At 34.8% G+C, this 22,080-nt stretch overlaps 1 protein-coding gene across 1 annotated transcript in view; it reads right to left on the bottom strand.

Annotated features, from left to right (window-relative positions):
• The window catches only part of LOC129223340 (natural resistance-associated macrophage protein 2-like), a gene marked incomplete at its 3' end in the record, with an annotated part of 59,722 nt that extends 53,504 nt beyond the window's left edge, over window positions 1-6,218 (bottom strand). The window contains 2 exon segments of the mRNA XM_054857907.1: window positions 5,686-5,804; window positions 6,194-6,218. Of these exon segments, the coding sequence (XP_054713882.1) occupies window positions 5,686-5,804; window positions 6,194-6,218 (144 nt within the window).
• Window positions 6,219-22,080: the final 15,862 nt, after the last annotated feature.

The following is a 22,080-nucleotide window of genomic DNA, read 5'->3' as shown; positions in this document are numbered from 1 at the left end:
AAAATAACATTTTAAAGATAAAATGGAAAACAGACTTAAAGTTCTAATATATAAGGTAACAGCACCAGTAACAGACATGCCTAAGACATCGCTCTCGGGTTAACTCAATATTCTGATCCTTTTAATGTATTTAGACTTTTAAAACTATTTTTCTCTCATGCAACTACATCTGACCAAACGTTTGGCTTCTTCTAGATCCTCTGAATGAGCTCATTCTATTTTTAGCCTACTTTCCCAGTAAAATACAAATACAAATACAAAAGTGACGACCAGCAACAGGCTCTGGGCCCAGCTAGACTGGTCCTAGTCAATTTACAATCCCCAGTGAAGATCAACGGCCCTCTTATAATTATCTACTCCCTTGCTCATTACCACCTCTTCCGGTAAGCTGTTCCAAGGTTCCACTACCCTGCTATAATAATAATTTTTCCTAATATCCGTGTTAGCCTGAGATTTAAATAGCTTAAAACAATGACCCCTTGTCCTGTTTTCAGTGCTGAACTTTAGCCCCGTAACATCTTTCGTTTTCATAAATTTCAACAGCTGAATCATGTCCCCTCGGTCTCTTCTTTGCTCAAGACTGTACATTTTTAGCCTTCTAAGCCTGGAATCATAATCTAAGTGGGAAAGTCCACTTATTAGCCTTGTAGCCCGCCTTTGAACCCTTTCCAATACATTAATGTCTTTCTTAAGATAAGGAGAGCAAAACTGAACAGCATACTCCAAATGGGGTCTTACCAAACTTCTATATAAGGGCAGAAGAACTTCTTTAGATTTGTTTGAAATAGATCTATTGATAAACCCAAGCATCTTATTGGCTCAAAAGTCAGAAAAAGAAGAAAAAATCATGAAAGAAGGCTTAATGCATCTTAAAAATATCGTGAAAAACAAAAAAAAGTCAAAAAATAAATAAAATAGTTAAATAAATATTGAAAAATAAAAAATTGGAAAGTAGGGTATTGAGATGGGAAAAAATGTCTGTCGGTCTGTCTGTCTGTCCCCCCCTAATAACTTTTGAATGAATAGTCCGATTCGAAAAAACTTTTTTTTGTTCGAAAGATCTCGGCGAGGACACCTCATTCCCATATTTCACTTTTTGATTTGAACTATTTTTTGTTCAATTTTGAACAGTTCAAAAAAACTTAACATTAGCGCCTACGGGGAAATTCAAAGCAATTCCGAACTGTGAGGCGAATTTGCTTCAAACAAACTTTGTAGGAAAAAGCTTTTGATAAAAAACTTGTATATAAGATATCTTTTTGATTTGAACAATTTTCCGTTCAATTTTGAACAGTTCAAATCCCTTAACAATAGTGCCTACGGGGAAACTGAAAGTCAATGTAGATTCCGTACATGAAGGCGGATTTACTTCAAACAAATTTTGTCGGAAATAACTCTTGACACCCAACTCCAGACTTCGACTCCAAGAATTTAGGAGCACTTAACTCCGACCCCGACTCCTGTGCCTGATAATTAATCGGACTCCGACTCCCCGACTTCGACTCTGACTTCGTAGTTTTGGCAAAAATTTATACACGGAGGACAAATGACTGACTCTGATTCTTAAATATTCGACTCCGACTCCTTTATCTCAAAATGAGATTGACTCCGACTCCGCAGCTATGGTTTTAACTGTGAAATAATTATTGTTGATATGACTTGTTTTTATTTTTACGCTAAAGTTTCAATTTAGGTACTCAGTTTTTGGCGAATCAACTCGAAGTCATTTATGTTTCTACGTAAAGATATGCGCAGATGATTTTTTTTTTTTGACAACAAAGAAAATTATTTCTTTAGGTTGACATTTTATTTATTTATTTTTTTTTTTTTTGGTAAGTGCATTAATTCATTTAAAAAAATGTTTTTGGCAACAGGGGAAAAAGAAACGATTTTTGTTTTGATATGATGTATTTATTTTAATGATCTTATTAATTTTAATTATTATTTTTTCGTTTTGAATGCTGTTAAAGATTTTTTTAAATGGAAAAAAGGGTATTAGCTGCTTTGTTTAAAAGTTGCTACTATTTTATTTGTTCGTTTTTTTTTTTACGCATAAAATTTTTTTTAGATGAGTGGGGAATATTTTATTCCTAGAAATCAGCTTAAAGTATTTTAAAAATATGTTTGAAAAAATTTGCGCTTTTAGCTATTTTTGAGAATATTGATCAGGTACTAGAAAGTAGTATGGGTATATGGGAAAGTAGGCTCGTCTAGTTCTAGACAGAACTTCTTGTTATTTGCTCAATTTCGAAAAAAAGGTCCAACCCCTCAAGGGCGCCCATATCCCTTTAAGCCCCAGATTATACTGTAACGGATCCGGCGCGACTTCCACTTTCTTGAAATGAAGACACAGTTCTTGATAAAAAATACAGGAAATTTATTTACCTATGTACAGGAAAGAGCGTCAACAACTGCTAAATTAATCATCAGCAATTAAACCAATATCACACCACACCGTAAACTCAACGGTTACACATGTATTTACTTCCAAATACGAAAACAACACAGCGAAACGCCTTGCTATAAACAGAGCAAATACGCTCTCCGTTCAAAATCTCAATCGAAACTCACTCTTTATCCAGCGTAACGGTTTATATACACACCGAAAGAAATCTCTCAAATATTCCACACGCTTCTGGAAAATAGTAGACCGTTATCAAATTTTATCAATGAACAAAAAGGAAACAGGGGGATCGTATGCTTTAGCCATATGAAAAGGGGTTGTATATTCATTACGGGAAACTATTTACAGGTTACGTTACTACAATAATTACTATTTACAGGATTTGTAACAATACGATCGTGTGGGTCGAACATCATTCAAATTTTAGCTTCCTAGATTATCAGGGATCATTCCTAGATCAGAAGGGTAACTAAATTAGTAAGGGTACTCTCAGATTTAGATTATGATACCAGACTTAATAGGCTTAACATGTATAGCCTGGAGCAAAGGAAAGTCAGAGGGGACATGATTCAGTTATTTAAATTTATCAAAATGAAAGATGTAAATGGATTAAATTTTTGCGGGGAAAGCAGGACAAGGGGTCATTGTTTTAAGCTATTTAAATCTCAGGCTAACTTGGAAATTAGGAAAAACTACTACTTTAGCAGGGTCGTGGGCACTTGGAATAGCTTACCCAGAGAGGCAGTTATGAGCAAGGGGGTGGATAGCTTTAAGATTGCCATTGATCTTCATTGGGGACTAATTAATTGATTAGGACCAGCCTAGCTGGGCCCAGAGCCTGTTGCTGGTCGTCACATTTGTATTTGTATTTGTATATGTAACAAACGCCGGAATCGAATGATCGTGCTGGTTAACCAAAGGTGTGTATTATCCATTTTCTCGACAGATGGCGGCACTAGTATCTTTCCAGGCTTTAGGAGACAAGAAAACCGTTGCTTGCATGTGCTCTCAAGAAAATATTTCAGGTCTTAAAGGGATAAAGGGGTCAAGGGGGGCTCTAGTCCCCCCTCCCCCTGGAAATTAGAACTTCCTTGCTTTTAGTACTTTTTTCTTTGCAAAAATATAAAAATATTTCTTCTCCAGCCATTAATGAATAAATAATTAAAAATGTCAAATTTTAATGACTCTAATCTGTCCTGAAATCTGCTTCCATGGGGAAAATATCCTGCTAAACCACGGTTAAAATTTTGGAGCCCCCCCCCCCCCTTACAATTTTGCGTATGGGCGCCCATGCAACCCCTAGTAACTGACACCGACAATATACTCAGTAACAGAACAGATAGGGTGATGAAAGGATGAGTAATGGATAAAATTCCCCTTTTCTCTTCAAAATGTGCAAGAGTTCTTTATTTTTAGAACTAAAACCTTATTTAACTCAAATGAACATGAAACACCGGTAGATCTCGTGGTGACTGTTCATAATCTTCCACTACTGCCTTGTAAATACCAACTGACTCAGAAAATTCACTCTGATAACACTAGATGATTGCACCTAAGGCCCCTATAGTGGAGGAGCCGAACGCATCCGCCATTTTGGAGCAAACTTGATTCAGTGCTTCGTAGCGATAACATTGCTGCTGATGTTTACATTTCTTTGGCATGTGTTACATTGAGTCAAATGGTCAGTTGTTCGGCTGTTAATTGTGTAAACAGCTTGAAAAAAGGATTTCAGCTCTTCAGATTTCCAGCAGATACAGAAAGAAAAAAGAAATGGATAAATAATAGCCGGCAAAGTGACTGGCAGCCTGGAAACGACGCCAACTGTTTCAGGGTTGGCAGGTTTCTGCCGAGGCGGTAAAAACCATTGGTAGAAACCGGTTAAAACCGACATGGCAAAAACCCCTTTCTGCCACATTTATGGCAGAAACTGGCAGAAACTCAAAAAGTGACATAAATGCACTTCCTGACATACAATAGAAAATGTATAAGAAAAATAATAAAATATTAACCCAAATACAATTTATTTACAACACTATCACCATTCAAAATCAAATTTTACGTTGTTTTCACACTGCAGCAGCCTGTAACAAAATAAAAGTTTTGATGCTGTTTCTAAACCTAACCAATTTCCCAATTTGTTGTGCACAACGGAGAAATTTGAAAAGATTCTTGATTGTCCCAGCAGAACTAGCTGGCATTATCCTCAAGGAACAAGCAAGATTCACAAAACTTTCATCTATAGCACATTTTTTGAAACTGGACCACCATGCGGTATTTGGAGTAGTTGTTACAACGTGATTGGAAAAATAGGTTTTGGGAAAAGGGGCCGATTTGTTTTGTAAAGCAATGGTATAAGGTACATAATCAGGGTTAATATTTGTGAGTAAAGTGCGGGCACTTTCTTCTTGATAACATGAAATTTACTCCCAAATACTTTGGATGGAGCATATAGGCGAGTAAATGATTATCATTAACTGCTTGATCAAGCTCTTTGAAAATAGCTTTATTCAGTTATATTAAGTGTAAAATGACAAGTTCTTGTATTTTAGCGTTTAATGAAATAAAATAAATCTGTATTTATTTAAATATTTGATATATATATTACACTTTATATTAAATGCAAACAAAATAATTATAAAAACAAACTGAAAAATTTGTAATGTTTACAACATTACAAGGTTAAAATTTTTAACACATAGCAATTTCAACTATGATAAATTTTACTTAGCTCTGGAAATGTCAGTCTTGTTATTTAACATATTTTTACACTAATTATTAAATAACTATTATATTAAGTTTTTGCAATGACGAAATGGAGTTATATTTTTCATTTTACTTAATTGCCTGTCATTAAGTAATTACTAGAGCTGTTAAAAACGTTTTCTAGTTTTTGCCAGTTTCTACCAGTTTCTGCCGGTTTTTACCGGTTATAACCAGTTTCTGCCACTGGCAGGGCAAAAACCAGTTTCTGCCGGCAAAAAGCCAACTCTGAACTGTTTCCAAAATTTCGCCAATGTTCACCTTCGCTCTCCGACTCTCTCGTTCCCTGTTTGGCGAATGATTGCCAATAAAGGTAGCTTTCCCTGTTGTACGCTTGCTCCAAAATGGCGGATGCGTCGGCCTCTCCAGTTATAGGGGCTCTAATTGCACCGTATTCATGGATCGTAGCAACATTAGTTTTACTCGCCTAAAATTCTTATTGTTTAAATCCAAACTTACGACCGTCTGTTACTGGTGCTGTTAGCCTAGTAGTTTAGATCGACTAAGAAGAGAATACTTACATCTTCAGATTCCGGAATAATTACTTTCTCTTGAAAATAAGTATCCATCTCCCTCGACTTCAAATTTGTTTGTTCCGTGATAACTTGGGGAGAATCGTATTCTCCGGAAGTTCGTTTTCCTAAGAAAAAAAAGAGTGCTATCAAAAATGAATTAATAAAGTATTTCCTAGAAGAAATAAACAAGAAAATTTTTAAAAATCAGCTTATCAGTATCCACCTCTTCTTGAGTGATTATTTTTATACAAAATTGTACATACTTTTTTACAAACTTTTTTACAAAATATACTTTTATTACAACATACTTTTATACAAAATTGTACATACTTTTTTACAAACTTTTTTACAAAATATACTTTTATTACAACATACTTTTATACAAAATTGTACATACCTTTTTTTTAAAGTGTGCTATCAAAAATGAATCATTAAAGAATTTTATATAAGAACCAAAAAAGATAATTAAAAAAAAAATCAGCTTATCAGTATCCACCTCTTCTTGAATGATTACTTTTATTATCTAAATAGTATTCCATTTTATCACTTTTTCTAAGCCTTTCAATCTTTTATCATTGAGATAAGGATATAAAGATTTATTTCCGCAAATAACGTCAAGATAATTTTAATTTATTCACGTTTATAACTTACATACATAAGAGAAAGAGGAAAAAATTGACGCATAATTTATTAAAACAAAAAGCAAGATTTAAAGAAACTTTGAACTTCAGCTGAAACTTTTTTCTAAATTTTTGAACAAATTATATTGTATTTTTAAAACACCACCTTACCAATGATTTGTATAGAATAGAATATTGGCAAATTAAAATTAATAATAAAAACGCCATTACGCTTTAGCAAGTACTTTTTAAATTGCAACTTCACTAATAAAATTGGCTCTTATAATTTTACAGTAGATAGTTTTCACAATAACTTCATTGAATAATCTGAATACACTTTAACAAAATTAACCAAACGGAGAAAATTTACAGACAAATCATACTATGCTTAAAAACTTACTGACAGGGTTGGCAAAAATACCCCAGTTTTTTTTTTAAAAAAAAGCCCATGGACCCGGGGGGTTTGGTGCCTTTTCATGAAAAACTCAAAAAAAGGAAGAAAAAAACAGCTGGGGATTTTATTTTGAAAAACATCAGAAAGATTCAATTTTTCAGAAATGGCATGATTATCAGAAAAAAGTAAATGTATTAAACAAAGATTTTATATTAATTTTTTTAATGAGCATTAATTTCTACATGAACAACTATCGGGAAAATATGCAAATACAACATTTTAGCACTTTTTGCAGCGTCTATCTTTTACTATTAATTATTTAGTCTGTTGCTACATAGTCAGCCCATGTAAAATTATAGTAGAATGTATGAGTATTTAGTATCAAATGTTTGTTTGAAAGGGTTTAACAAAAATCAGCAAAATGTTCACGTTTTAAAGTGTCCCCCCCCCCCCCCAATTGACAACAGAAAATTTTCAGAAATTTTGCCCAGAGTAGTACTGTTCAGAGAGTTGACCCTCAACTTTTTACCTCATTTTTTGTACTAAATTTCTCAACTTATATGCTAGTACAGTAATGTCTAGGATGTACTTAACTTCACATTAACATAACTTCAAACTTTTGATGTATTTTAATTCATTAATCAATCTTTCATTTTGAAAATAAAAGAATTCTTACCATTGCGGCTGGAATTGGATGGAGTAAAATGGTCGTCTTCCATGCTTAGTAAAGGAGTCCTATACAATAAAATGTGTGAAAACAGTAAAAAGTCTTTATTTTATTTTTTAAACTGCACATAAAATGCTGTTTGCAATGTTATGGAACAGTTAATTACTACAAATACATTACACAGCTTAGGATAATTTATGAAACAAAATGTAAGTTAACTATTACTAATCAAAACATTAAATAGTTTGACTTCATGGAGTCTTATAAAGAAAAATAGCAACTGTAGTCATAAATCATTAGTTGAATAAAATGAAGACTCCAGCATATTGGCACAAAATTACATATTTGGCAACAAAAGATATCAAACAATGAAGACCAGTTATGCAAATTTTAAAAACAGGGGCATTCCACGGTATTTTTGACATTATGTAGAGTCCGTAACGTGACCTTTTTCTGGCATATCTTTTTAATTTACCGTTTGATTTGCAAATTATTTTATTTTGAGCTGGTGTGTTGGTAGGAAAAGATCAAAATAAAATAATATGCTAATCAAACAGTAAATTAAAAAGTTATGGCAAAAAAGGTCATGTTACAGACTCTACATAAATGTCAAAAATACCTTGGAATGCCCCAACAACTAACATATGAATTATGGGTTTTAGAATTGGATTTGAAATTTTCATGAAAAATTATGATTGGACACAGATTTTTGAAATGAGATGGGATCGAGAATTTTTTTTCCTTCCTAAGTTGCCTTGTCAAAATAAAAATGAAAAAAGGTATTACTTTGATTTCATAAAAAAAAAATTTTTATTTTTCACATTATTCTGATTTTGTTTTACAAAATATTTCAAGCACAATTCAGCATTTTGTAAAAAAAAAAAAAGAAGAAGAAGAAGATAAAGGAGGGGAGGGCACACGCCATTCTTCAGCACTCAACACTAATTTTTATTCTGTAAAATAATACAACAGCAATTTAATGAAAATAGAAATTTTATACCAAAGAATTACACTATTCAATTTTTTGATGTTTCGCATAAAAATATTCGTCTACTATTTGAAGTGATAAATTCATCTAACACTCCCTTACACCAAATAAATAATATTCTCCCCCAGGATGCTTGGAATTATTCAATCACTCTTTCAAATTTTTCAAAAAAAAAAATTCATTTTACTGCAAAAGGAGCATGAGACGTGAATCAATTCAGCAAAATGCTCAAGTTGGGGAAAAAATTAAAGAGGGAGAATGCTGTGAATATTAAAGCACATTTTTCCAAAATTAATTTAGTTATTTTGTCCGTGGGAAAGGAAGGGTTAACTCTTAACTCCCCCCCCCCCCTTGAACACGACCATGATTAGACAAATATTTGGAATGAATTTTCTTTTTTAAATTTCTCGCAGTAGTTGGCTTATCTTTATTTCAACAATGACAGCCACAAACTAGTACTATTCAATAAGTTAATGACATGAAAGTTAAGGTTTAGAAATAAATTAGAATTTTTGTGCTTCATTACTGTTTGAATATTGAATGGAATAATTATTTACAGGTCCATAATATGAAAAGGCATGCACTTAGAATTTCAAAGAATATACTCTCTTCTAAATAAATCGAAGAAAAAATAGCTAGTCCATTATCCGATATTGTATACTTCTAATATTTCACTGTAAAACAAGCTAAACTAAATGCATTTGAAGTTAATTTCACAGTAGATCTTGCATTTTTAAGTTGAAGAATAATAAACTGCTCTTAAAATCGTACGAAAATTGGATGAAATTAAACAACAATCTAATGTTTTTGGAAACTCCTCAAAAATTGTAACGTTGCAATTAAGTCCATTTTAAAATTTCTTAACAAAAATCAACTAATTTCAAACATGATTTTACATTTTGATCATATATTTAACAAAATCTGTCGAAACGAAAGATAACATTCTTTGCATTTAAAACTAGATCGATAAAAGAGATAATTACCACTAAACCTTCAGCCACAAAATATTCAAATGAATGTTAACTGCTCTCGTGTATAAAGAACTAGTTTATCATATCATATTCATTTTTTTTATGTTTGACATTCAAAATATCACGGATTGAAGACAACTGGGTTCTTATCTTCCATTTGCATCGTGCACGTCGTCGAAGTCGAAGTTTGTTGTCATATGAGCATGACTCTAGTGCTACTGTAACCGTCTGCTAGAAAACTGGCGTGACGCAATCGCTTTAAACTTATCTTCTTCTTCCCTGTGAGCATGAACAATTACAACAGATAAGTTAAAAATTATTCTTTAGAAAGATTTAGAACATCCACGCGTATTTGAGCTCCATAAAATAAAAATGTGATAACCTTTTGACACCATTTGTAACATAATTTATCACTCGCTCACTTGGGAGCGCGAAGAGAAATAAAATTTTGCACCCGTATTTTTAGTGAGTAAATTGTGAATGAAATTTCCTGAATTCGCAACTCCAGAGCTCGAATACGCTATCTTGCGGTGATTAACAATACTAAAGAAAAAGGTAAAACATTCCATTCCACGTGCTTTCTTTGGGGTAAATTACGGGCTTCAGACAGTTTGTGGTGTAATGTAATTTCAGAAGAATGGAAAGGAAAGCTTCACACCACCACGATGAAAAATATCTGTCATTTACTAAGCGTCAAAGCAAGTTATAAGTTACGGCATTTGTTTGTTTTACCCTTTTCTTCCGCCATTAGACAGTGGCTACAGCGCCCCCTATAGTTTATTGGAGTTGCGTATAATAAAACAATTTTATGTCAAAAGCAGCTAGGTTACTTCTAGTGACTGAACTTTAAAATTCAAAAATGGGGACACGGGCCGTCGCTATAGTAATTCCGTGACCCCTAGCGATTTTTGTTAGGGCTTCTCCTCCACGTAAAAAAAAGGGCTCCCCAACCCCAAAGAGCAACGGCGCACCCTCAAACACCACGCCCCCCCTCCAATCCCAAGAATATTGATAAACAATGAGGGCGGGTACATTCCCAAAAATTTAAATCCATATCAATGCTATATTATTAGCATACTAGCTGCTGTACCCCACAACAGCTGTGCCCGCGCTTTAAAGAATTTTTTGAAAAAAGCTCTTAGAGCAAATGTAAGTTCCCCCTTCCCATTCAATTCTTCTCTCATATCATAAAAGATACGTTTTATTTAGGACTTCAGAGAATAAAAGGAAAAAAAGTCAAAAAATTGTAAGATTATGAGAAAATAATATTCACACCCTATATATATTTATGAATGAAAATATGCAGTACTTCAAACGTCATTTAAATTTTTGTTACACCGTGTACACAAACAAAATATTTGTTTCTGAAAATTGTACGAACTTCCTGTTTGCATAAGATGATAAAAGTTTTTTTTTTTTTTTTTTTTTGAGCAATCACGATTGCTTATTGTTCTCACTTGACCGTCCTTGATGTGGTAGTTCCTTTTTTAGTCTGGACCAGGGGCCTCTGCAGCACCACCGCCCACCAGCTCCTCCCACCCAGCAGCACTCCTCTGGTACTGAGCACTGTCCCCCAGAATCCACTTCTGCTGGACGGTAGCGTCCATGTCCTACACACGCATACTCATACACATTCACATGCACACACGCGCGGGCCTTTACACTTACACACCTACGTATACACACTTAAGTCTACACACATACACACACACTCAACTTTACACACATAAACAACCAGAAGGAGGGATATGCTTGGAGAGGGAAGCCTTTTCTAGAAACAATAACTCCAATGAGTAGTGTCTTGTCGCAACTCGTGATTGCGAAAAACATAATTTGAATTCAAAGTTTCAGATTTCAAATTAGAATCAGAGTTGATTGGGGGAAGTAGGGGTCACAGATCTTTCTTTTTTTTTTTTTTTTTAGGGGGGAGGGACAGGATGCGAGGAGGACTCCACAAACTACTACAAGAGGCTTGAATTGAGATTTTATATCCAAGGCGTTTGATTTTTGTTCTAAGCGCTTGAGGAATGGGGGTCGGCAGATTTCTGCTCTGCCTGGGCGGCGTGGAGCTGAATTCGGCTCTTGTTATGCTTATAGTTATAAGGATTTTGGTTATCTTTTTTTCCATACTACCTGGATTATTGGGAGTTTCGTTTATCCGGATTGACTTTTGCTCCCAGTTAGTCCGGATAAACGAGGTTCTTCTGCACGTTGATTTCTCAAAGTCAGGAAACGGGAGCAATTGTCCCTCATGAGTCATGAGCCCCCCCCCCCCCCCCGCCCTAAATGATGAGCCCGTGGTGACCTCTTGACCTCTCTCCTCGCACGCAGGCCCGACAAGAGGCCATGTCAGCCTAGTCGGAAACTAGGAGCCTCGGGAGGCCCGATGACACTGACGCAAAAAAAAAAGAAAGAAAGAAAAGGGGAGATGAGGGGGACACCGAATAAGCGAAAACGTAAATAATATATAAAGTTAAATTTACTCTTATAATATTTACTATTGTGGCACTTTTAAAGAGTTAATTATTCTCTAGAAAGCAGTTTTGATTTTTTCCCCTTCTTTTTCTTCCTTTCTTTTTCTTTTTTTCTTCTTTTTTTTCCGGAGCAGGGGGTCTGGCGACAGATTTGACTAGGGCCCCGCCTTCGCTTTCTGCGGCCCTGCTCGTACATTCGCATACGATTAACGATACTGAAGTTCTTTACTGATTGACTGTGAGCTGGCCTGAAAAGCTAATGAATATGCATTTAATTGATGCTCAAACCTCAAACCAAAGACGGATACAAGGAGGCACGTAGCTAGGATTTTGTTAGGGGGGGGGGAGTCCAAGGTTGCACCAACTTTAAAAATGGAGGCATGCTAAATCAGAAGCATTAACTGTTAATTGTATAAATTAGTACTATTCCAATTAAAACTAAAACTAATAAGAATGATAATTAGCTTAATTAATTAATGATATAATAAAGTGTGATTTTCTTGCGGGGCAGGGGACTAAGATAATGTCTCCTTTTTGGCAAGTCTGCGACGCGTTCCACGGGCTGAAGACTCCTGTCGCCGCCTCCCCCCCCCCCCCACCACCACTCCCAGAGGTTCTAATGTTTTGAACTGAACTGAACGTGAGAAAGTTGCCAATTAATGAAAATATTTTGGACAAAAGTTTTTTTTTTATATATTTTTTTTCTCGGAAAGTTCTGTTTATGGAAGTGCAGGGAGACTGACATCTCAGGAAGAGGGGGTGGGTCCGAACCCCATGAACCTCCCCCCCCTGGCTACGTCCCTTATACAAGGGAGGGTCGATGGGGCGATCGCCCCCTCCTTGATCCGATATGCAGGAACTCTCGGCATAGTTTCGATACTGAAGTTCCAAAGACGTAATTTTAATAATGGTGCAAAAAAGAGGGCTCTGCAATCGAAATTTTTTTCAGAATAGTAGTCTTGTAAACGCAATTGTAGCACATCTCTTAAGGGGTCTAAGGACCTTTAAACTTCAAAATTTTGGATTTTCTGGAAAAAATATATGTTATGCACAGTTTAATTCTGAACAATTTGATACCTTATTTATTACTATACGCCAAAAACTTTTCGAGTTATTGTAAAAATGCCTAAACTTTAACCATAGAGATTTATGTTAACAGTAGTTGTTTAAGCCTCTTTTTCTCAGGAGCCGGTTTCTTCGGTTTTCTCGTTTTGCGCGCATGATATCTCAGAAAGTTTCTTATATATGTCCGTAAAACTTTTAATGTATGTTTATCTGGTTTATATTTATGACCTGAACCTAAATTTATTTATTTTTTGAAAATTATTTCTTTATTTTTTTGAAATTTGGTAAGTTATTATCGAAAATTTCCAAAATTTTGGGTAAAAAATATTTATTTTTAAATATTAACTTTAATTTTTTAGTTGAAATTTAGGTTCAGATCGTTAAGATGTATCAGACAAACATGCATGAAAAGTTTTACGAAAATATATTAAAAACTTTCTGAAATATCATGCGCGCAAAACGAGAAAACCGAAGAAATCGGTACCTGAGAAAAAGAGGCTTAAACAGCTGCTGTTAACATAAATCTCTACGGGGAAAGTTTACGCATTTTTACAATAACTCAAAAATTTTTTGGCGTATGGTAATAAATAAGGTATCAAATTGTTCAGAATAAAATTATGCATAACATATGTTTTTTCCAGAAAATCGAAAATTCTGAAGATTAAAGGTCCTTAGACCCCTTAACACATTTAGTGACATAGATTGGTGCTTTGTACTGGAAGTTTTTCGAGGTTCCCAAAGCTCAATATTAGACGACCTTAGAAGACATTAGATGGGGTTCGGGGAAAAGTTTTTCAAAATTGAAGTCGAAAAAAAAAAAACTGTAGGCTATAGGACACCTTTGATGACATTAATGATTAAGATGAGGGATGAAGAGATTCTTTGCATTTTTTTAGAAATGTAAAATACCCCCCCCCCCCCCCCAAAAAAAAAAAAAAAAAACTTTATTTGGGACGATTTTCCATAATGTTAGAGGACGGAAGTTGGGGAATTTGCAAAAGTGAAAGTATCTGGAAATCAATCGCCCCCTCCTGGAACACTTCCCGGACCCGCCCTTGACACCTAACACTATTATTGACTGAGCAAATAAAACGGTTTTAATAAGCTCTTTCCTGCGCTTCAGTTTGGATGCATTCGAATACAAATATTGTATAACATTGTATGACTATAGCTTACACATCAGGAAAGGAAACATTTTATAGTCCAAGCCAAACAATAAAACCCGGATCGTCATTTTTCATCACGCGCCTGGAAATTTTCCATAGTAAAGCTTGTGAAGTCAGCTGTTATATAACAGCCATTCAAACAAGAAATGTCAAACTCGCCGAAGAAAACGGAAAAATCTTCCCTTTTAAAGAAACTCATGTCATATTGCTCTATAATTGAGCAATTTTTCTTCAAGGTCATTCGGGAAATTTGTCCATAAAAAATAAAGCTTTTTAGCTTGAATTTGCTGACGTGATTGAATTGCACAACTAACTTGATGTCGAAACTTCAAAAATTCTCGATCTCCTATGAGCGACAACGAGAATTTATACAGGTGACTTTTTTTAACCCGCTTTTATTAGTTTCATCTGTGTGCTGCCAATGAGATTTTTCGAAAAACTCAAGACTAGAATTATGAAATTTCTACGATCTGGATAAGAAATCACAAGATAATTATAAATTATTCTTAGATTTTTCTTCACTTTTTTGGGTAATTGCCATTGTTATAGCTGGTTGATTATTAATCTTAAAAATGATAAAAATTGAAATAATATGACAATAGAGACGAAAATTGATCTCTTAATAATTATTTCTTTGGAATTATTTCTTAAAAGATGGTGAAAAATCATCTGCTGAAAAAAAAAGTTTAATTAATATCTTGATTTTCAATAGGCAGGACACATTTACGGCACCAAAAGAACTCTAGTAGGGGCAAACCTAACCTGGCAGCATCGTAATACTGTTAATAGGATTCCGTAGCCTTCACAATGCTGCCAGGTTAAGTTTACCTCAACTATAGAATGGGAAAGTTTTTTTTTTTTTTTTGAGCAATCACGATTGCTTATTGCTTTCATTGGACTGTTTTTGAGGTCCTTTGATTTTTCCCACCGCCACCCTCTGCACCATCACCGTGGACAGGCGGGCTCCTCACGCTGCTGCTCCTATAGCGAAAGCCGTCTCCAGGTTGCATCCATGTCCTACACACACGCGCATACATACACAACTACACACATACACACATACATACAAACACTTACACATATACACACACAAAAACCTACACACACAAAACTACCCACACTTTCATGCCTGCACACAGACACAAACACACATGCCTACACACACATACCCCATACACACAAACACACATATCCCCCCCCCCCACACACACACACTCGTGATTGCGAAAAACATAATTTGAAATCAAGATGTCAAACTTCAAATTAATTCATTTTTTCTTTTTTTTTTTTTTTTTTTTGCTTCTTCCCAACATAATCGTTTTCATATAGTTACAGCATGTGCATGAAAAACCTGAATTATAGATTGTTTAGCCAAAACATTTTAGTGAGAATATTATGTGAGAATATTATAATACTCAATGTATATTTTTCACCCAAGAACTTCAAACAAAATCCTAAGTACTCAAGACCTCTATCGAAAATCTTATATCATGGAAAAAAACCCATTTTGACGATCCTGAATGAATCCCGGAAGAACTTCAAGGGGCGGCAAATTTTGTTCGTTGTAAACGGGGGAATCTCGTTGTTATCAAATTCAAGCTATGTAATGGAAATTAAATCGGGATTAAAGTAATTTCGTTCAAATGGATATTTCGTTGTATTGGTATTCGTTGCAAAGGGATCTCCTAAAAATTGAAATAAATAGCGGGGGAAAAGTGACATTCGAGCCAAATGACGAACACGTGCGTAGCAGAAACGGAAGGTGAAATAAAAACTGACAAATGAATGCGTTCTTTAAATACTATTGTTTAGCTATAACCTTGAAATTCCACATTGTGCTCTGTTGCCTCTCGTACATATACATAAATAGTATTTAGTCGTGAATCATCCTTTCAACAAATTTGAGTGTTTTAGTATTATGTTATGTTGCGTTGAATGTATCAGGGATTTCCCACCGCTGCGCTGGTCCGGCTGACTGGATTCAGATTCAGTCTAAGGGAAAATTTGACTAGTCCTCGGTGATTTTTACTAGTGATGTGCCGGATCGCTAAAAAAGAAGATCCGCGGATACGGATACGGATCCGGATCATTAGTGCCAAGATCCACGGATAGGGATCTCAAAATGTTTTTGCAACCATCCAAGTGTAAAATTTATTGCGGAAGGTATTCCCGCCACTATAATAACACTTTCTTCAAAAAAAAAAATGTCATCTACGGCGAAAATGTAAAACAGACTATGATTTACTCTTTGAAGAAATCTCCGTTAAAATTGATGGAGAGTTGGAAGGAACGGGTCAGCGCAGCATAATGCTTAGATATAATGTGAAAAATTATTTCTAGCTTGCTCGGTAGATGTAGGATACAGGCGCAAGAACGTAAAGCTGCTACTGAATAGGCTAGAAATAATTTTTCGCATTTTATTTCAGCGTAAATGCAGCGTTGACCCATTCCACCGAAATTACTCCGACCGACAGAATAACAGAGCCGGGAACCCCTTTACAAACAGTAAATAGAAACTTTTGTCTCACTTTTTTTGAAGGATGCGAAGAAAAACCAAAATGAAGAAAAACAGAAACCCCGTATCAATAACAAAAAACTAATATTAAAATAAAGATTTAAAAAAAAAAACATGTCTCAGATGGCCGTTGGCTTCTGAAATGATACCTTATAATTTAAATAGGGAATAAAATCTAATTTAAACGGAATTTTTTTTTAAACGCTCTTTTATTCAAATATTTAAAACCTTTTAGAATAGTAAAGATCCGTTTAAGATCCGTCAAAAAAGTAACGGATACGGATACGGATACAGACCTTTATTTTTCTTCGGATATCCGCAGATACGGATACGGATATCCGGAACATCACTAATTTTTACTAGAGTAGAACCTCGTTTTTTCCGGCCCCCGTTTATCCAGATAATCCGGATTAAATTTCGAGACATAAAAAGCGAGTACATTTGACCCTCGTTTTAGCAGGGGTTACGTTCCACGGAAATGCCTCGTAAATCGAAACCGCGTAAATTGAGACCTAATAGTAGTGTTAAAATAGGGGTTTGGTTCCGTAGATAACGAAATACTTTATTCTAGTGATGACTAATTGTATAATAAGTTTAATGTGTACTTATATCGACTTTTATGTACAACATGTCAAAAAAAAAACATGAACTAATTTTGTGTTCTATTTATAAAGAGGAGCTGGCTATGATAGTCTTTCGGCAATCATTAAGAATTTTTCTCTGCAATTCTTTGCAGAGCATTAACGCATCCATGATTACTTGCGTCATTTCCATGATAGAATTTTCCTTCCCTAACAAATCAGAAAGATCATTTCTACTGTGTAGGAATGGCTCAAAATTTACAATGTGAACGTTTTGGTTGTGCGTCACCGACGTCGGTATCCTCGTTGGTTTTGGCCACCTTTGTCACTCCTAAAAGTTCTTCTTCCAGTGAATTCTGAACTGTGTGAGTTTCTAACTTTACTTCTGGAAAGAGCTCTGGAACCAATCGCATAAAATGTCTCTAGTGACCCAAGCTCGATTATAAGCACGCCAAAATACAGTTGATTATGCGTAATCTGCAATCTTTAGGCGTTCGGATTATGAAAGAGGAGAACATTTCACCTTTTTACATTGCTGCCACGAAAGCATTGTAAATTTATAATAACTTGTTTTTCTTTGTTTTTGGCAACAATTAAAAACAACTACGTCACTTCCTTCGCACAAAAATATTGCAGATCAGAATTTCAGAACCTTCGAATAAAAAGTTTTACTTCAAAAAGACAAATTGTTACACAAAAATTCTTACCTTTGAAACACTTCTTCTTCCCTAAACATCCGATTATGACGTCGAGCAGGCATTTTTGTCCAACAGTAAAATTATCAAGAATTTCCGCTCTAACATGATATCAATTAAACATACCTTCTAAGCAGCTCAAAAAGTATTTTGAAACAAATTTATCGTCTGCAAAACCAAAGACATTTCACCCCCCTTCGCTGCTTTTCGAAGTGAGAGAGTAGCAGTGAAAAACGACGCAGCTGGTAAACCCTCGAGAGGGCTGATATCAAAGCATCTATTAAAGTTGCCTCTAAAAGGTGAACGTAGTCTGGAATCGAGTAAATACAAACGCTATTAACTCTCTTTCCTGTCACATTTGTTCTAAAGTGCTCGTTTGTTCAGCTTTTTAATATAAATCCTTCACGAAGGTTGCGAAGATAAATTTTTTCAGAAATGTAGCTGACGTAGTGGTGGTCTTAGTGGATGCATTTTATTCTCCTTTAAAATTTTCAAACGCAACTCTGTACCTTTTATTATTCTCACTGATTAGAAAATGGTTTTCGCTAATAAATGGGAGCTGTTCCTGTAGTTGGAAAAAAAAAAAACGTTTTAACTTGAGATCTTTCCAGGACTGCTACTAGGATTTTTCTCGAAACCCAAGACGGAGCTCATAAAATTCCAAGATCATTAAATAATAATTATTTCAAAATTTCATTTATGTTTTTGTAATTGATACTATTGTAGCTGGTGAATTATTACTCGCCATTATAAAAAATAAAAAAAATAAATAAAACTTTTACTTAAAATATAAGTCAAATTTCCAGAGAATGCTTGAAGAATTATAGTTTTTTTTTTTTTTTTTGCAATATTTCGTACAGAAGAAAAAAGAAAACTTACTTCAATTCATCTGAATCAGTGTTCTTCTTCATAACATTGGTCCACTATGCAAAGTTTCTCAAGGAATAATGCTATGTTTTCTTTCCTTACATCATTTTTGTCACATCTAAGAAATAATAACTTCTACTTTCACTTCACAAGTGTAAAAAAATGAAAAAACATAAAACAAGCTGAATACACCAATAGCTGTACTGAAAAATATACTTAAATAATCTAGAGACGATTTTTTTTTTCTTTTAATTTCAGGCAACAAAATTCTAAAGATGAAGGGAAAGCGGTCTAAATATCTTGAACAAAGGTTGGTGGTGAACTACTAAAATTCTACTAAGTGAAGGACCATATCTGAAGAAAATGATAAGATTACTCATTATTAGGTCCTCCCCCCCCCCCCCAACTCTTAGAATTCCTTTCCTCAATGGAATTCCCGCCCCCCCCCCCCCCACCACCACCAGGGGCGGCAAATAGGGGGGTCAAGAAGGGGCGGTTGCACCCCCAAATCTTTTGAGCAGAATGATAGAAAATATGTGAATTCAATTTATGTAAGTCGGAAATCCATGTTCATTAAAAAAAAGTCTCGCTGGTTCTCAGTAGCTGTTTGATGAAACTCGACACATTCCTTGACTAGAAAAAGTGTTTTTCGTTATTGGGATGATGACTTAGAAATTCATGAAATATTTTCCGGCCTTTTCTGAACATAGAAAAAATGATAGAGAATCATTGTTAATTTTAACTAAAGAAGACATTTCTTCAAATAGGCTAAATATTTCATACTTGTGTGCCCAGTGTAACGATGGTATGTCCAATATGAGAGGCTCGTGCAAAGCGGTGTTGCTGCATGATTTTCAGAAGAAAATTCTTTGATATTTTACAATCACTTTTACGCTCATTTTTTAAGTGTATATTTATTTAATGAGTGTTCATCGCTTTCTTCTGCTAGAAACACGTTTCAGCTGCTCAATGCATTATATGTTTTCATAGAACCTTATTAAAAATGCATGTGATTATTGAATTTAAAAAAAAACATATCAACAAATACCTTTTTTGGGACTCTATAATTATGCAATCTCGGAGTGACACAAGTTGGTCTTCAAGAGTTAAAACCATAAATACATTTCTCTATAACTTCAAAGCAGCGATTTGACGACTGGAAGAATTATTGCAAAACAATTATTTCATTGGTGAAAAAGCTCATGCCCTTTAGCATATATGACTACGTTAGAATTTTTATTCAATTTCTTTGTATTGAGGAAAGTTTTTGAAAAATGTTTTACTCTATCAAAACATCTTCAATCCGCTACCCTTAATTTTCAAGTCACAGTTCAATCTAACAATTGATCTGTGCACCATACTACCATACTTCAATCGACAATTGAAACTGAAAATAAGATTTTACATATAGATATATATTTCAACCAAGCGTGAAACTTTTCAAAAAAATTCTTCCTCCGAGCCAATTTTAAAAAGGTGAAAAAAAAAAAATCCACATGATGATGTCAAGTCAAACATTGAGTTTTTAATATTTTGTATGAAGTAATAGATTCAGTTTCGAATGAAATTAACACAAGATTTGATGATAATTATTTTTCTGTATGGTTGGCTCTATATTATCTGGATTGGATTTTGAAGACGAAAAAAAAAATGTTTCAATTATGAGTATTCAATTTTTAGCATAAGGCAAGAAAAATTACAAGCACTATACCGACAGACCGGTTATCACATCCAGAGACTGCAGTTTGGTCCTTGTTATGGACTCATCATTCTGGAATAGTGAATAACAGAGCTGGAGGCAGATGACATCTCCTTGAAGCTGAGAGCGCCGATGCGACTAGATTATTCAATGATGAAAAATTAAGCCTCTTACAATTTTTGAAGGGGTTTTTGCCTGGGTGGTTTTGAAGAGCTAGATGTAAAAAATGTTTTCATAAATAACTTTGTTACTTCAACTATTTTTTAACTATTCCTATCAGCTCAGCCCAGTGGAGAAAGATTTTTTTTTTATCTCTCAGGAGGTTAGAGAATTATTTTCGAAGCATAATGGGCAAAAAATTCAAGCGAAGTCATATATGCTAAAAGGTATGAGCTTTTTCACCATCTTTTCTATTTAGCTGTACTGGCAAAACAGCACGACACTGGGCACTGATTAGTAACACGATTCCCTGTTCTTCCGAATTTCAAAAATCATACATTAAAACTTTTCCAAAAGGTATAAAAACTTTAGTATCGAGATGTTTTGTATGATAACTTATTAGAAAGTTAATCAAAATTTTTAATAGTTTCTAAACACTAATTTTTATTCATATTAAACCGATTTTATGACCACTTCCTGTTAGCTAATTTGCGTTTGGGACCGCACTGTGGTAATACCTATTTAAGAAACTCGACCCCCCAAATGAAATGCTGAAATGCCGCCCCTGGTTGGTGGTGAACTTCTAAAATTCTACTAAGTAAAGGACCATATCTGAAGAAAATGATAAGATTACTCATTATTAGGCCCCCTAAATCTTAGAGTTCCTTTCCTCAATGGAATTCCCCCCCCCCCCCACACACACACCCAGACATCGGATTTTTCACCTTTTTTCATTACATCTTTCTTCTTTCATCCCTCCATTGCATTCCCGATTGTGAATTATTTCTTATTGTGACACACGTAAAGGGGAGTCCGGGGGTTTTTCCACTGCGAAAATTGTAGTTCGAAAAATGCAGTTTTAGACGATCTATGGTGATATTAAGGAAAAGAGTGATGCGTCCCCCGAGCCCCATCTCGAAATTTTTTGAAATTTTGAAGCCTTAAAAACGCGATGATTGACTTTTTTTTTTTTTTTTTTTTTTTTGTTAAAATGTAGTGTCCCGCCAGTTTCTAGAAATTAAAGCTCCGAAAATGTAATTTAATCCAACCTTCGATGAAAAGGGGAAGGGGAGTTTTGGGCTCGCGACCAGAAATGGTTCATAATTGAAGCACTAAAAGCGAGATTTAAAACATTTTTCGATGATGTTGGCGAGAGAGAGAGAGAGAGGAGGGGGGGGGGGCGAATTCTCTCGAAAACTTTTCGATTTATTGAAACCGCAGTCTTAGAAGATTTTTGGTAATGTTAGTGGGTGGAGAGGGAGTCCTCCCATGGCAAATTTTCAAAATTGAAATTCAGTTAACGCAATCGTAGACGATTTTAAACACTCTTAGAGGGGTAGAACCCACCGAAACATTTTCTGAATTGAAGCCTTAACAATGAAATTTTTGAGGATCTTCGGTAATATTTGGAGAAAGAGAGTTTCAAGACGCCTCAGGGAGTTTTTTTTTTTAAATTAAAGTAGAAAAGACGAAAGTTATTCGGCGTTTAATGATGATGAATGATTAATTGAGAGGGCGTTTCTCAGAGGTTACGTTGGGA

The sequence above is a fragment of the Uloborus diversus genome, chromosome 5 (assembly GCF_026930045.1).
Source record: "Uloborus diversus isolate 005 chromosome 5, Udiv.v.3.1, whole genome shotgun sequence".
Classification (NCBI taxonomy): domain Eukaryota; kingdom Metazoa; phylum Arthropoda; class Arachnida; order Araneae; family Uloboridae; genus Uloborus; species Uloborus diversus.
This window is presented reverse-complemented; position numbering and strand designations above follow the sequence as displayed.